Source organism: Euprymna scolopes, chromosome 1 (assembly GCF_053919585.1).
Source record: "Euprymna scolopes isolate OS-2025 chromosome 1, ASM5391958v1, whole genome shotgun sequence".
NCBI lineage: Eukaryota > Metazoa > Mollusca > Cephalopoda > Sepiida > Sepiolidae > Euprymna > Euprymna scolopes.
Genome location: NC_136482.1, coordinates 182,106,190 through 182,121,288, shown reverse-complemented (window position 1 = coordinate 182,121,288; position 15,099 = coordinate 182,106,190). Strand labels below are relative to the sequence as shown.

Here is a 15,099-nt window from a genome sequence, read left to right as displayed (position 1 = left end):
AGTCATGGCTGAAAAATATAATTGTGAATTACTAGCGATGGCTGATGGAACGAGAGCATGCTACCCCTGTAAAGTGAATAAAGGGTTCTGTTTGAAATTCCATCCAAATTCCTGAGTTCGACAGATACATCTGAAAAAGGTCAAAGGTTACATTGACCAAAATGTTGTGAAAATGACACTCAAGATTGTAGAGGTGGAATCGAACCCAAGATGTCCAGTTACAAAACCGGAGTGGTCTTGCCGATACTTTACAAAGATGAGAACAGTAGTCTGAATAATGCAAATAATATGAATAATTAATGATTATCTCCAAAATTTAGAAACGTAAGTAAAAACAAATACATACCTGATGCCTTTGTATCTTTTTTAGCATGTCATCAGTGGTTATATCCACTCCCATAACACCTAATATGGTTTGGTTATTCTACAAAGCAAAATACAGTGATTAAACGGCAATGATAATAAAGATGATCATAATATTACAAATGATGATTATCAATATTTTTTAACAAATAATCTTTTCATTAATTTTTATCAAAATAAATGATAGAATTTAAATCTTTTTTAATATAAATAATTAAATTGATAAAAAAAGAAACACATTATTATGATTATTAGGATGAAAACAAAACTTTAAAAAAAAAGTTTTTTAATAGTAAAGAAATAAAATGTTATCATTTTTTTTATTTGATTTGCTTTTTATTAATAGTTTAATAAACCAGTTAGTATGGAGCAAACCAATAGACTTTGTTGAAAACATTAGACCTGAAATGAGTATGTTAAGGCCGAAATAAAATTATTAGGTGCTTCTTCATTATAACAGCAAAATTTGAAAATCGAAATATTGAATTTCAAGTAAAACCAGTGGTATCTACTTAATTGTCACGTGGCAGTAATGAGCATATCCAAAAGTACAAAAAATGATAGGTAGAAAATTAATTATTAGGGCTATGACAACAGCATATTCTTTTCATTGTTTTGACTCTCGAGTATATATCCGACACTGTTACACACAATTAATCAACCGAGAACCACATTACTCTACATAAAAACATATAAGATATCAATGGATATATACCCGAGAATCAAAACAAAGAAAAGAATATGCTGTTGTCATAGCCCTATTAATTATTAATGAAAATAATATTCAAAAACAGCTAGCAAAAATTGAGTTATACTAAAAACAGAAACTGGAGAGTTTGACTCAACAAGGGAGGTAATTATTTCCTAAAAATTGAAAATCTTATCAAAACTCAATTTTCACTAATTGTCTTTGAAAGCTGTTTTCATTAATGATTAATGTTCTACGTTATTGTTTTTCATAATTTTTGGATATGTTCATTACTGCGACATAAAAATTAAGTAGATATCATTGGTCTAACTTGAAATTCAATATTTCCGTCTTTGAATTTCGTTCTAATAACAAAGAAGTGCCAATTATTATCTAGTATGTGTTAAGTTGTTATTCTTTATTGATATATACTTACTGTTATTACGATTGAATATTAAAATATTTTTGAGTTAGGTACAAGGTAAGTATTGGTTGTCTAAAAAGTGTATGGGTAAATATTAAACTACCATAAATCTTAACTCTGCATACAAAAAAAAAAAAAATGGTTGGATGGTTGAGACAAATATTCTTATTAATAACAAAGCAGTGTATACTATGTTTGGTTTAAAGAATTGTGGGGGTAGGAGGAGGAGGAGGAAGATGTGTTTCTTTATTTGGTAACAAAAAAAAAAAGAAAGAAAAAAAAAAGGAAGTTCCGTGACGAGTGCATTTAATGAAGTTTTGTTTGGATCCAAGATGGTGGGCATGCGTATGGCGAAATGTTACGTAAAACAGACGTACATACCTGACGTTGCTGTTTTTGAGAGGATGTGTAGAAGTGAGCCTGTAAAGGTAATATGCACTGTAATTTCCACCCAACTTTATTGCTAACAAGTTCAATATGTACCGAGTCAGTCAACATGGACGGCACAGATTATTCATTCTAGCATTTATATAACTTTTGGTCAGTAATAGAAAATGTCAGTTTATGATGGCTCAAGTATATTATTTGTTCAAGCATTTATATAATTTTTGATCAGTAACTGAAAATGTCCATTTATGATGGCTCAAGTGATTATTTGTTCTCGCATTTATATAAGTTTTGATCAGTAACAGAAAATGTTAATCTATGATGGCTCAAGTGATTCCTTGTGGTTCTTAGAAATTGATATTTGTTAAATTGAGGTTTTAATGCATTCATACAAGTTTAGTCCAGAGTTGTGGGAGAAATCAGAAATGATTATCATGTTTTTAATACAGATAAATCAGAGATTAACAGAAATTAGTGGATTCCTTTTATTTTATTTTCATTTTATAAAATTAGAAAATATTTCTATCATATTTGATGGCCATAAAACATTGTCACATTTTATTGACAGACGTCTCCACTCGCCTAATGAGACCTGATGGATATCTCCACTTGTCTGATGAGACCTGAAGGATGTCTCAATTTGCCTGATGATACCCGACGAATATCTCACCTTGCCTGATGAAACTTGACTAATGTCGCCACTTGTCTGATGAAATTGAAACTTGGTTGTGAAAAAATTGTGAATTTTATTAAAGATTCCAGGGGGGGGGTTACATTATTTATTCTTTTTTGAGTGTTTTATTTTTAGTGGTTGGTACACAAGCCCAGATATGACAACAATACTCCATGCATAGGCGAATAGTGGCTTTTGCAGAGATATCGGATGTGAGAAGTTTTCTAGCTTGGTAAAGGGAGTTCACCTTTTTTTGCAGCAGTCTTGGTAGTATCTTCTATCTATTCCAATTCATGTTACCTTTAAATGTTAGGCTGAATGTTGAACTCTCAGGAAGGGTGCTATCAGCCATAGCAATCAATGGTTAGTAAGTTTTTCTTATAATTGTTAAAGGAAAGGAGCTTTGTCTTAGTAGCAGGAAATTTTATCATACATTTTTTACCCTATTCCACTACGGATTGAAGATAATTTTATAAGAATTCAACTATTCCCTTGGATGTGTGTGCATTTGTTTTTCTCATATATTGAAAATAGTGTTAGGTTATTAGCAAATATACACATCTTGGATGCGATTGCATCAGGGAGGTCGTTTATGAAAATCAGGACTAATAATAATGATAATTATGCAGGTGAGTTCTCTCAAAACCGAGGCAATTCTCCAGCTGTTAGAGAGGCAAGATTCGGCAAGGCATTTGTTGTAGAGTTTTGAGAGAACATTGGTTAGCTCAAGAGAGCATTATTTTTTTTAATTATTACTATAGCAGGGATAAGATCGGTCCACATACTTTGGAAATGTCAAGATTTTTTTTTATGATATCCAAAGCATTGAAAAAAGTAATTATCCGACTATCAAGTATGGTTTCTATATGTACTGAGAAATTTGAGCGATTTGTGGAGTCTGAAGTGGAATTTAAGGTGAACTGCTAGGCAAGAAGTTCAGCCTTATCGATTGCCGTACAAACAACATCATGGTGGTTGAAATTTTTGATTGTCCATTTTTCACTGCATCCAATTGTCAGGTGTGGTTGGCCTCAATTCGAGATGCGATCAACTCAACAGGTAGAGCCGGTTTAAACGATCCATAGTGATAGCCGAACCAAGTAGAAATAAGTACCACACTATTATAAATTTACCACAAATCACGAGTTCCTGATTTCTGTGACTCAATGTGTTTTCTAGTTATCTCAGCGCATCTACATTTAGCTGTAGCTATTATTCTTTTGTCAAAACTGGAAATATTTTCAAGTTTTCACCAACTATGGGAATTGTGGATACCTTGGGATAAGGGAGTAAACTCCAACAAAAAATTCAGTTTGGCGGATGGTAAAGTACTGCAACACCTTTTCGGCAACTCCTGCAGCTGCACTGGCTCCGACTGTAATGGCTTGCCTTTCTGTCGGATTTTATCTGTAATGCTGAGAGGGGACCCTGGTAACTGGGCAAACATAGGTCTCCTTATCATCCATCTAGGCCAGTGGCTCTCAACCTTTTTTGACTCATGGACCCCTTTTCCCTTCTTTTTATCTTGATGAACCCCTTCATAACTGTTGGTCATAAGACAATCTTCTATTTTTCACTAATATAAATTTTGAGGTTTTAATAATCAAAGAAATATTATATAATTAAGCTTTATTTTTAAATGAAAACTAATTTAATGCAAATAAAGTATTCTACAATAACTATAATCATTATTCTGCATCTGGTCTGGTGCACTGCAGCGTCTGCTGTGGCTATACAGTTCAAAGCTTGAATATGCTCCCCAGATATAGGCCTAGACCAGAGGTTCTCAACCAGGGTCCACATGGACCTTAGGGGTCCATGGAATATTTCTGGGAGTCCACAGAATTATTATTATTACTTATTATCATTATTATCATAAGCTTTGAACTGTATAGCCACAGCAGACGCTGCAGTGCACCAGACCAGATGCAGAATGCCATGGTCTCATCAGATAGGGTTCCATCAATTATTCTCTTACAATGTTTCTCTGATTTTTGTCCATTTGTAGCTGACTTATGGCTAGTTTTATGCTATTATACAGGGTGGTCGCTGCAGTGAAGTACACGGACGACATTTTGAGAATTTATGAGTATAATATAACATTTGTCTTTGAAAAACTTTGTAAAAATAAATCATTGTTTGACAAATTTCCCGCTTTTCTAACGACCACCCTGTGTTTAAAGGTGATTCCATATACTATTTATACCATGTACCATTTATCATATAAAGGAAAGATTTTATCTTTTAAAATGAAAAACTACACAAGACACATGGATCGATTTTTTTTTTTTAATGTTATGTAGAAATTCATTACTTTATTGAAAGAAATTGTAGATCCTTGAGAGATGCTAATTCCCCATCCTTTTAGGGAGTTATTTAGAGTTTCTCAATTCCTTAAAACCATTATCTTTGGACCTTTGTCCTCATCAACATGATTTCTTTTCAGACTATTGTGATAGAGGGGAGAAAGAATGGAGAATAGAATGCTTGATACCGTGAATAGAGTAGATGTATGTAATAATGTGGTAATAAATTTGATAAGTCCTATAGACTTAAATCAAAAGTACTCAATACCATGGATAGAGTATTAAATTTGATAAATAGTATATGAAAGAGAGAGAGAGAGAGAGAGGAAGAGAGAGAGAATATATATAGAGAAATCTTAAAGATGTTACATTTTTAACTCTTCTATTATGTTATCAATTCCCCCAGACAACACCTGGTAACCATGCTAGTTTTTATTAAGGGAATAAAAAAAGAATAAGACATCCAAGATACTGCTGATAGTGTTTCTTCCAGGTTAAAATTTTAATATTTTTTCTCTCATTGTATGTGATATATATCGATCATATGAACTGATTTGAAGAGTTATCGCCCCTTTGTCCTAAATTTTTGTTAGATTGAGTGTCAGTTGGCCAACAGACCAACTTGTTGGTAATCTTGTAAAAAATAGTTACTACTGTAGTATAATGGGATTTGAAAGGAACACATTTCAGGGAATAACGCTATTACACTTTTATGTGGAAATGAGTATGAATTCCAAAAATTACAAAAAATGATCCAGCTTAAAATAAAGTAAAAATAAAATTTATCAAATTATAGAGTTTTATCGAATGTTTTAATATGGGGAAAAGTTCTTAAAATCCAGGGGAGATAACTGCAATCTATCATTTTGACTTATCTCCCTTGAAATCCTTGCTTTCAATAAAAATCTATGATTCCAAAATAGAAATGTCTGACTACTAGTAGCTATAATTTTCTTGTAAAAAATAGATTCATCACCTCTTCTACTGGATCATTTTTTGTAATTTTTGGAATTTATACTGATATCGACATGACGCATAAGTACGTAATAATGTTTTCACCTGAAATGCATTGGTTTCAAATCTTATTATATTGCAGAAGCACCCCAAAAATAAAATGAACTCATCGTCTTTTAAGAGATAAATATCAGAAAATCATATTTCTATTAAATTTTGATTCGTAATAAAGTTGTTGCTTCTTTACCATGAAAGGCAAAAAACAAACAAAAAAAAAAACCGTTATTTTATAAAAAGTTCAATTTTTAGAGTGGATATTTTCCAAAGAGAAATCATAAAAACGAAGTTTACGAAGCAACTCGATGTCTAAATAATAATCATGACATCATGACGTTTACACGGAAACATGATGCTCACCTGTAACGTTACGTTGTTGTAATAGATAAAAAGGTTAAATAAAATAGAAACTACTTTTATTTTTTTATTTTAATGGTTCTGAATTTTTTAGATGAGGATTGATAATCGTATTATTTGGACTATTATTCTTATCTTGAGCATTATTTTTACACCATTTCAGTTAATGTCTGCAAGGACCCATAGCATAGTGGATAAAGTATTTGGTAAAATTCAGTTGTAAATTATACACTTCTTGGTGGTTGAAGGTTCAATCCTCATTGCAGGCGATACTTAAAATACAATTGCAAATTACTTAGGTCTATTACCCGGTTATGGCTGATGGAATGAGAACATGCTACCCCCATGAATCAAAGAAAGGGTTCCATTCAAAATTCTGTACAGTTTCCTGAGTTTGGCAGAAAGATTCTAGAACTTCGACAGAACGATTCCCGAGTGTGACATAATATACCTGAAGAAGGTCAGAGATTCGGCTGAAACGTTGTGAAAATAACACTAAAAATGAGAACAATAGTTCGAAAATATCCAAATATTACAAACTCTTTTATTACTTAAATGGGCCAAGATTTGAAGAGTTTATGACAATTGGATTAACCACAGCAAAAATTGGACTATTTAAAAATAATGATGCATTTTTTTTTTTTTTGCATGGTAAAAAAGTATTAAATGATGTTCTTTTAAAATAACTTTTTTTTTATATCACTCAGTGGCATAGCAGCTATTTTTACCACCCGGTGGGGGACGCGGTTGTAAGATTTGCTCCCTGCTCCCTTGCTGGCCATCGATAATCTGTTAGCCTTCAAAATTCCAGAAAGTCCTCAAAATATTTATTTTCATAGAATTACAACCAAAGATCTAAAATCCATTTAAAAACAGTATTACACACACAAAACACACACAAAAAAACATTACAACCATAAAAACTCACTTTGGTATAAAATTTCAGATTTTTTGTTGGCTTTTTATTATCTTAAACTTTTCTATTTTTTATTTTCATCCCCCTCAAAATACTGCCTTCTGGCACTTGCCGTCCGGGAAGGACTGCCCCCCCCACTCCCCTGCTACGCCACTGGTATCACTGCAACTGAATAACAAATCTTTATAAAAAACATGAAATTAACTTACAGCGCCTGCTGTTCTGTTGTATACTGGAAGCGTAACTGTAGTCATCATGCCTAATCCCTACAAGACAAACAGTTCATCGTTAAATTGTCACAAAACAGAAATGAAAATCAGCACGATGAAAATATAAACAAACGAAAGTGTAATACGTATAAATTTTGTAAAAATCTCATATGACCATTTTAAGTTATGTAATATTATCAAAGTTTTATTGTAAAATATGAAATAATTCAAAGTTTACAATGAAATAAAACAAAAAAAGAAAATGCATAAACGTTTAATAATAAAATATGATTAAATATTACATACTTTAAAGCAGAGATTAACAAAATTTTACCATTTAGGTGTTAATAAAATAGTTTAGCAAGTAAAACATTCGCGTGAAACTATAAAGCTTTTCAAATATAGACTTTTTATTAATTTAAAATGAATCGTGCTGTAATATGACAACAATTTCATAAATAAGTCAACAGTAAAAATATAATTTCGTATCACTGCTGTAAAGCATATAAATATTTCAAAGTAAAACATTAGAGTTGACGAATGTATTAAACGTTAGATGAAAAAATTCAATATAGCAAAATTTAACATGAATAAATGCTTAAGATGTTAATTATTGATTGCTTTAATTTAAAAGATAAATTAAAATTTTATACAAAATGTACATGTAAAAGTTTATATACAAAATTACTATTTAATATGAGATCTAAAAACAAGAAAAAAAACATTTATAAATTATTGCTTTCACAAATTCTGTTACATCACAAAAATGTTTTTTCTATTTATAAAATAATATTTTGGTCACATTGAACATTATAGAAATTTACTTCAAGTTCATAAATGTTTTTATTTCTTCTTTATTAATACTTTTACAAAATATAAATAAAAATGCTGCAAATTATGTATCACATCATGACAGTACTCAACAAGGCAGCCTCCAAGAAACTCTGAAAAAATCCAACAAATACATCGAATGGATGGAAAAAAATTGAAATATATCAACTTGTTTAATAGCTTTAACTTTAAATGTATATATGATATATAATATATAATATATAAATATATTATGAAATACTTGTACAGTACAATGGAATTTCAAATAAAAAAAAAACACTAGCACGTAGGTCTGTCATGTCGAAATTTGTTTAAATTCTAAAATTACGAAAATGATCCAGTACATTTGCTAAATCTATTTTTTTTTTAAATTTTTATTATTATTACATCTTCACCCAAAACAAGGCACAGTGCCACTTTGATGTAGGAAGCTACTATCTGGGACATAAGTTGTAAGGAGTTGAGCAGCAAGATGTTTGTTTACATAGCACTTAAACTTCCGCATGTCTGTACAGTTGGGGAAGCAGAAACCCAGAAGGAAATTCCAAAGTCTAGCAATTCTAGGAAAGAAACTATTAGAGTAGAAGGCTTTCTGACATCTGGGGACCTTAATAGTGAAGGGGTGGGATTTTGCTGCTTGTCAGGTTTGTCGGAGTATTTATATCGAGGGGGGGGGGCAAGGGCTTGTAGTTTGTCAGAGCATCCATCATTAAAATACTTGTAAAACAAGCAGAGGGATGCAACATTTCGTCGCTGGGACAGAGGTTGAAGCTTAGATGACAGTTCAGCCCAAATCTGACAACAATACTCCATACATGGGCGAATGTTGGCCTTGTAGATGTACAGGATACTTTTGGGCATAAGTAACTTTCTAGCACGGTAGAAAGGGCCCACCTTACTCATTCCAACCCATGTTCCCTGTGAAGCTAAGAAGTTTGAAAGAAGTACTTTTGGTAATGTATCACTAACCATAGCTATTAGTGGTTGAGAAGGTTTCTTGTAATTATTAAAGGAAACAAGTTTAGTCTTGGCAGCATTGAATGTGACCATCCATTTCTGTTCCCATTCCACTACAGACTGGACGTCTTCCTTTATGGTTTCCTCCATTGTCTTGGATATGTTTTCATTCGTTTTCCCCTCATGGCTGTTATAGAGCATGATGCTGTCAGCAAATATACCCATCTCAAAGACAATTTTATCAGGAAGGTCATTTATGAATATCAGGAATAATACAGGTCCAAGGATCAACCCGAGGTACACACACATTTATATCATTGATTTGACATACGACCATCGAGGACAACTTAGATTCTTGTCTTATTTAAGAAGGATTTAATTATGCTAAGTATTCATCGAGTAATACCATAAGATCTGATTTTCATGAGAAGACCATCATGTAAAAAGCCTTAGATATATCTAAGGCTACTGCCCTCCCCTCTCCTGCCTTATCCAGTGCATGGTATATATGTTCAGAGATTACAGTTAGAATATCTGCAGTAGAATGGGCTTGCCTAAATCCATATTGATGGCTGGACAGAAGTTTAGCAACTGTAAGGTGGTGGACTAGAGCTTGATTAATTATGAACTCAAATATTTTGGCAAAAAAAGAGGGAGGAGACTAATGGGGTAATAATTTAATGGGTCAGTTCTTTCGGCAGAATTCTTGTAAACTGACTAATGGGGTAATAATTTAATGGGTTAGTTCTTTCGGCAGAATTCTTGTAAACTGGTACCACAGAACCAGTTTTCCAACAGTCAGGAAGCAAGATTTATTAAGGCATTTGTTGAAAAGTTTGGAAAGAACTGGAGCAACCTCAGTGGAGCATTTTTTTTTAATAGTACAGCTGGGATGAGATCAAGTCCACATGTTTTTGAGGTGTCTAAGTTTTTTACGATTTCATGTACTTGAGAAGTGGTGATTTTCAAATCATCTAGTGAGGTTTCTGTCCGCAAAGGAAAATCAGGGAGGGAGTGGTTTGCTGGGTACAAAGTAGAGTTTTAGGCAAACTGACTGGCAAGCATGTTAGCTTTCTCGGTTGCTGTGCAAACAACCTCATGATTGTTTAATAGTGGGGGAATCGTTGACTGTCCATTATTTACTACACTGCTGTAGATTTTCCAGAAATCTCAAGTTCCTAATTTCTGTGCTTCAATGTTTTTTCTGGTGGTTTAAAAAAAAAAAAAAAAAATCGTAAACACTAGCGGTCTGGTATTTAAAAAAATTTTCAATGAATTTCCAAGAAAGCAAGGAAGATAAATCAGTTTGTCATATAGAATTCTATTCAACATCAAAGCACACAATAAAATGTATGAATTTGATAAACTCTAATTTTACTTGTAATTATGTTTTTTACTGGATTAATTTTGTAATTTTCGAAATTTAAACAAATTTCGACATGACAGGTAGGTACATTATAGTGTTTTTACCTGAGATACATTTGTTCCAAAATCCATTGTACTGCACAAGCACCTATTATGATATATAAATTTGAAAGTTGATCTAATTTCCTGTTTTCTTTTTTGTTTTTTTTTTCAAACTTATGTTGAACCTGAATTCTTAAATTTCAAATTTAAATGTGGCCTAAAAAAAAAAAGCTTTGAAACTTTGTGACAATCTCCTCCTATTCGACTCCTCTGAATGGGTAGGAATTTTAAAACAATTAAAGATACAGATCTAATATTTTGTAGTTTTTTTAAAAGACTTATATATGAACATGAGTAAATGTTAACAGATGTTTCTGGGAGGTTAACTTGTGTCATTTAATATGAAATAATCCATTAGTTGGATCATCCAACAAACAGTTCAGCCTTTTTTTATGTAAGAAATTTCACGGTTATCTTCATAATTTTATTAAAAAAAAAAACAAAACAAAATTTTTTTTTATAATAAAATAGCAAACAAAAATGGATTCTCATGTTAGTAAAATTATCTCCAGAAAAATCTTAACAGAAGAGTCAGGACTTAATCGACATGAAACAATCGAATATGTTATGTCTGTAAAAGACGTAAAAAAAAGACAAACAAAGCAGCACATCTAATTAATTGCTGTTCAGAGAAGTTTTAAAAAATCTTCTCGGCAGGTTTGCAACCCAACAATTGGATGGAAATTGACAACCTTTTTTAACTCAATTGCTGTACAAATCATTAGATTAAAATGTTTAGTTAGTTTTTAATTTTTAGTAATGAGTATCAAGGTGAAAAGCCACTCAAATTTAAGAGTTAATGAGATAAATGGATTGTCAGTTGAGCGATGAAGAATATTATGAGAGGACTGAAAATGATGAATGCAATGATAAATTTTCAATATTTCTGTAAAAAATATTCAAGTCAGTATATATATATATATATATATTTCTACTGAATAATTGGATTATTCTCATTTTATATTGTTAATTTAGATCGCTATGTCAATATTGCCTATTGTAACTAAAACTAACACTAATGAGAACATTGCATCTGACAACCAACATAATAACTGCATATCCTTTCACTTGCATTTTTCACTTTGAATTTTTTTCTGCATTTCATAAACTCTTTTCACTAATTTTTAAGCATATAAGTTATTATCTATATGATAAGTTATTAAAATGCATTTTCAATTTATCAGTAAAATCATATAATAATAATATATATAATAATTATTATATATATGAGAGTAAAATTTAGTAGTAGTAAAATCATATAATAATATATATAATAATTATTTTTGCTAAAATCTTTCTGCTGATGAAAAGAACAAATTCTTTGAAACTCCGCAGATTGATAAATTCTTAATATTTCTTATTGAGTATCCCGTCAAACAATAAATTCTTGTAAATTATAATTTACAATGTTTAATTGTGTTCTTATATATATATATATATGTATATATATATATATATAATTACTATTATTATTATAACCATCATCAATATTATTATTTTACTATATTTATTTACTATTATTTTCGTTTGTACTACTACTATTATTATTATGATAATGATAATTATCATTATCATAATAATATTATTTTCCATTATACATTTTTTTTTCAATTTAACACATTCCTTTCAGCTTCTAATCATTTATTAGATATTTTTTTAAAATTTTCTTCCTTTGAAGATTGTAACGCTGGGTATGGAGCAGCCAAACCAGCTGTCAACATTGCCCTGCTTTTTATTGAAACCAACCGAGAGCTCTTTTTAGTATCCTCGCTGTTCCCTTAAGTGTAATTGCCTGGATCTCTTTTACATTTGGTTCACCAGAAATATTAGTTAGGTAGGACTTCAGGTTCTTCTTCATAAGTCCTGTGGCACCTATAATAATTGGTATGATTGATATCTCCTTAAGATTCCAGTTTCTTTTCATATCATACATGAGACCTTGTCATCAAAATAGAAATCTAATCTTTTTTCTTATATGAATATCAGTTAAGTACCAGGAGGAAATTTTACTAACATGAATACATCCAAAAAATTAAATTGAAATTTATTTTAGATTTTAAAATGAAAATGTATTTCAGTCATTTTGAAATGAATAAAATGAGAAATGGAATAAAAGTATTAAAAACAAAAATGTTTGTAATTGTTTCAATATTATGCACACATATTAAAAACATATAAAATACAACTCCAACATTGCATGCAAGCCAATTTGATGATTTAGAAAGACAACAAAGAAAGCACAAAAAAAGTGTTTTTTTTAAGGTTTCATATAAATAAAAATAATATGGTCTCACAGAGAGGTTCTTTAACAATAAGAATCGAAGACTGCCATGTTTTATTAATATTCATTGGTTAATAGGTGAAAAATAAATCACACTGAATAAAATAACCTGTCTATAAACCAACAACTATACCATTCTATGAAAGTTTTTTTCTCACACACACAAATGAATTAAAAATTTAAGTAAATACAAGTTTGATGTTAGAAAAAGTAATAAATTGTCTACAAAAATAAAATAAATTAAGTATTTTTTTAATATAAAATTCAAATCTGTTTTAGTAAGTTTTCAAATAATTAAATAGTAAATATAAAGAAAAAAAAAACCTAAAAAGAATTAATGAAAAATTCCATGGGTAGATTTATGCAAACCCTAGAAAATAACGCTGTCCAACAAGACTAGCAAATAAATAATGTTCTTTGATTAAAGTGTAGTATTTGTCCCATCATTGACCAGAGAATGAAAAACCATTCTAGACAGAAAATTTAAATTTTTGTCCCAATTCAGAGTGCCCTTTTTTGGGGAGTTGGATATATCTCACATTAAAACCTGGCCATATATTTTAACTTTGACCTTGTAGGGAGGTACAGATAAACATGAAAGTACATTATTTAATGCCCTTTTGTAAGTGCTATTTAGTTAAAGATGATCTCATAGCATATGTGATAGGGGCATTTTAAAGATTCTTAACTTTATTAAATTTAACTAGTGTAAAATATTAAATGGCCTTGTGATAATCTAGGTTTGTCCAAAGTAGATGGGTGTACTTTGTTCATCAACATAAGTCCGGCAATGCTAGAACCAAAAGGATGAATTCAGAATGGTCCACAGTCCAACCTATGATGTCAATTTCTCCTTGGTATTTTTTTTTTTACTTGTACTTAAATTGAAGACATTTGGTTACAAAATGATTGAAGATATCTGAAAGACTTCACATTATAAAAGTGCAAATACAGTCAAATAAAAGAATGATTTTATTTTTTTATGAAGTCCATATTGTGTTTGTTTCTTCAATGTTGACAAAAAAAATTTATTTGTTTGGTATATGTCAAAAACAATATTGAGAAAGTTGTTAGTTTTTGACATGGCTTCAAGAGTTTGATTTAATGTAATAACATTTAATATACAAAAATTAAAATGTTTTCATTAAATTTTGCTGTGCATTTGTGTTGAGAAAATAATCTAATGCAGAAATGTAACGGACAGACACAAACAAATGAAGACATATAATGGTGGAATAAGCTATGTATATTCATCTTTTATTAATTAAATATATAGGTATGTTTTTTATACTTGCATTAATTAATACAATATATATTAAAAAAAATTTTAATTACATTTTCATCCCCAAACAAGGCACAGTGCCACTTTCATGTAGGGACTTACAATCAGGAACATAAGTTGCAGGGGTATTATGTAGGAAGTTGAGCAGCAAGATGTCTGTTCACATTACACTTGAACTGCTTCATGTTGGTACAGTTGGGAAAACAGAATCCCGAAAGGAAGATCCAAAGTTTAGCAGTTCTGGGGAAGAAACTTACCCAGAAGGCTTTCTTACACCTAGGAATCTCTATTGTGTAGGAGTGGGATTTAGCTGCTTGTTGGGGTTGTCTGGAGTATTTATGTCAAGGAGGTACAAGTGCTTGTAGTTCGTTGGAGCATTCATCATTAAAATATTTGTAGAACAGGCAGAGGGATGCAGCATTTCGTCAATGGGACAGAGGCTGAAGCTTAGATGACGGTTCAGAACCTATCAGGTTGGCGACTCTCTTTTGAATCCTGTCCAGAAGTGAGAGACTAGTAGCAGATGCACCAGCCCAAATGTGACAACAATATTCCATACATGGGCGAATGGTGGCTTTGTAGAGGTACAGGATACTTTTTCGCATAGTAGAGAGAGAGCCCACCTTCTTTGCTGTGACCATGGCAATGCTCTCAATGTATATGTTCCAACTCATGTTCCCTGTGAACGTTAGGTTGAGGAGTATGTTTTTTATACTTGAATTAATTAATACAATATATATGTAATTTTTTTTCTTATATTTTATACTTGCATTGTATTTGTACTTGCTTAAGTATGGTCAGATGGAAGCCTCCATATTTACATTTGAACTAAAGTCAAACGCATATCTGAAGAAGGGAATTTTCCCCAAATATCATACAGACTCCCATCTGACCATCCTGACATAAGTACAAACACAATGCAGGTATAAAATATAAAAAAGAAATTA

General features: G+C 31.1%; 1 protein-coding gene across 11 annotated transcripts in view; it reads right to left on the bottom strand.

Moving 5' to 3' along the window:
- The window catches only part of LOC145277896 (voltage-dependent calcium channel subunit alpha-2/delta-2-like), a 445,906-nt gene that overhangs the window by 64,968 nt on the left and 365,839 nt on the right, over positions 1-15,099 (bottom strand). For 6 of the 11 annotated variants that reach the window (XM_080129974.1, XM_080129993.1, XM_080129985.1 and 3 more), the window contains 2 exons: positions 7,335-7,391; positions 347-424 (listed from right to left, as the gene is read on the bottom strand). In XM_080129974.1, coding sequence (XP_079986100.1) covers positions 347-424; positions 7,335-7,391 — 135 coding nt within the window. Of the gene's footprint in view, positions 1-346; positions 425-1,856; positions 1,896-7,334; positions 7,392-15,099 lie in introns of all 11 variants that reach the window. The other 5 variants (XM_080129937.1, XM_080129958.1, XM_080129897.1 and 2 more) reach the window with 1 other exon arrangement.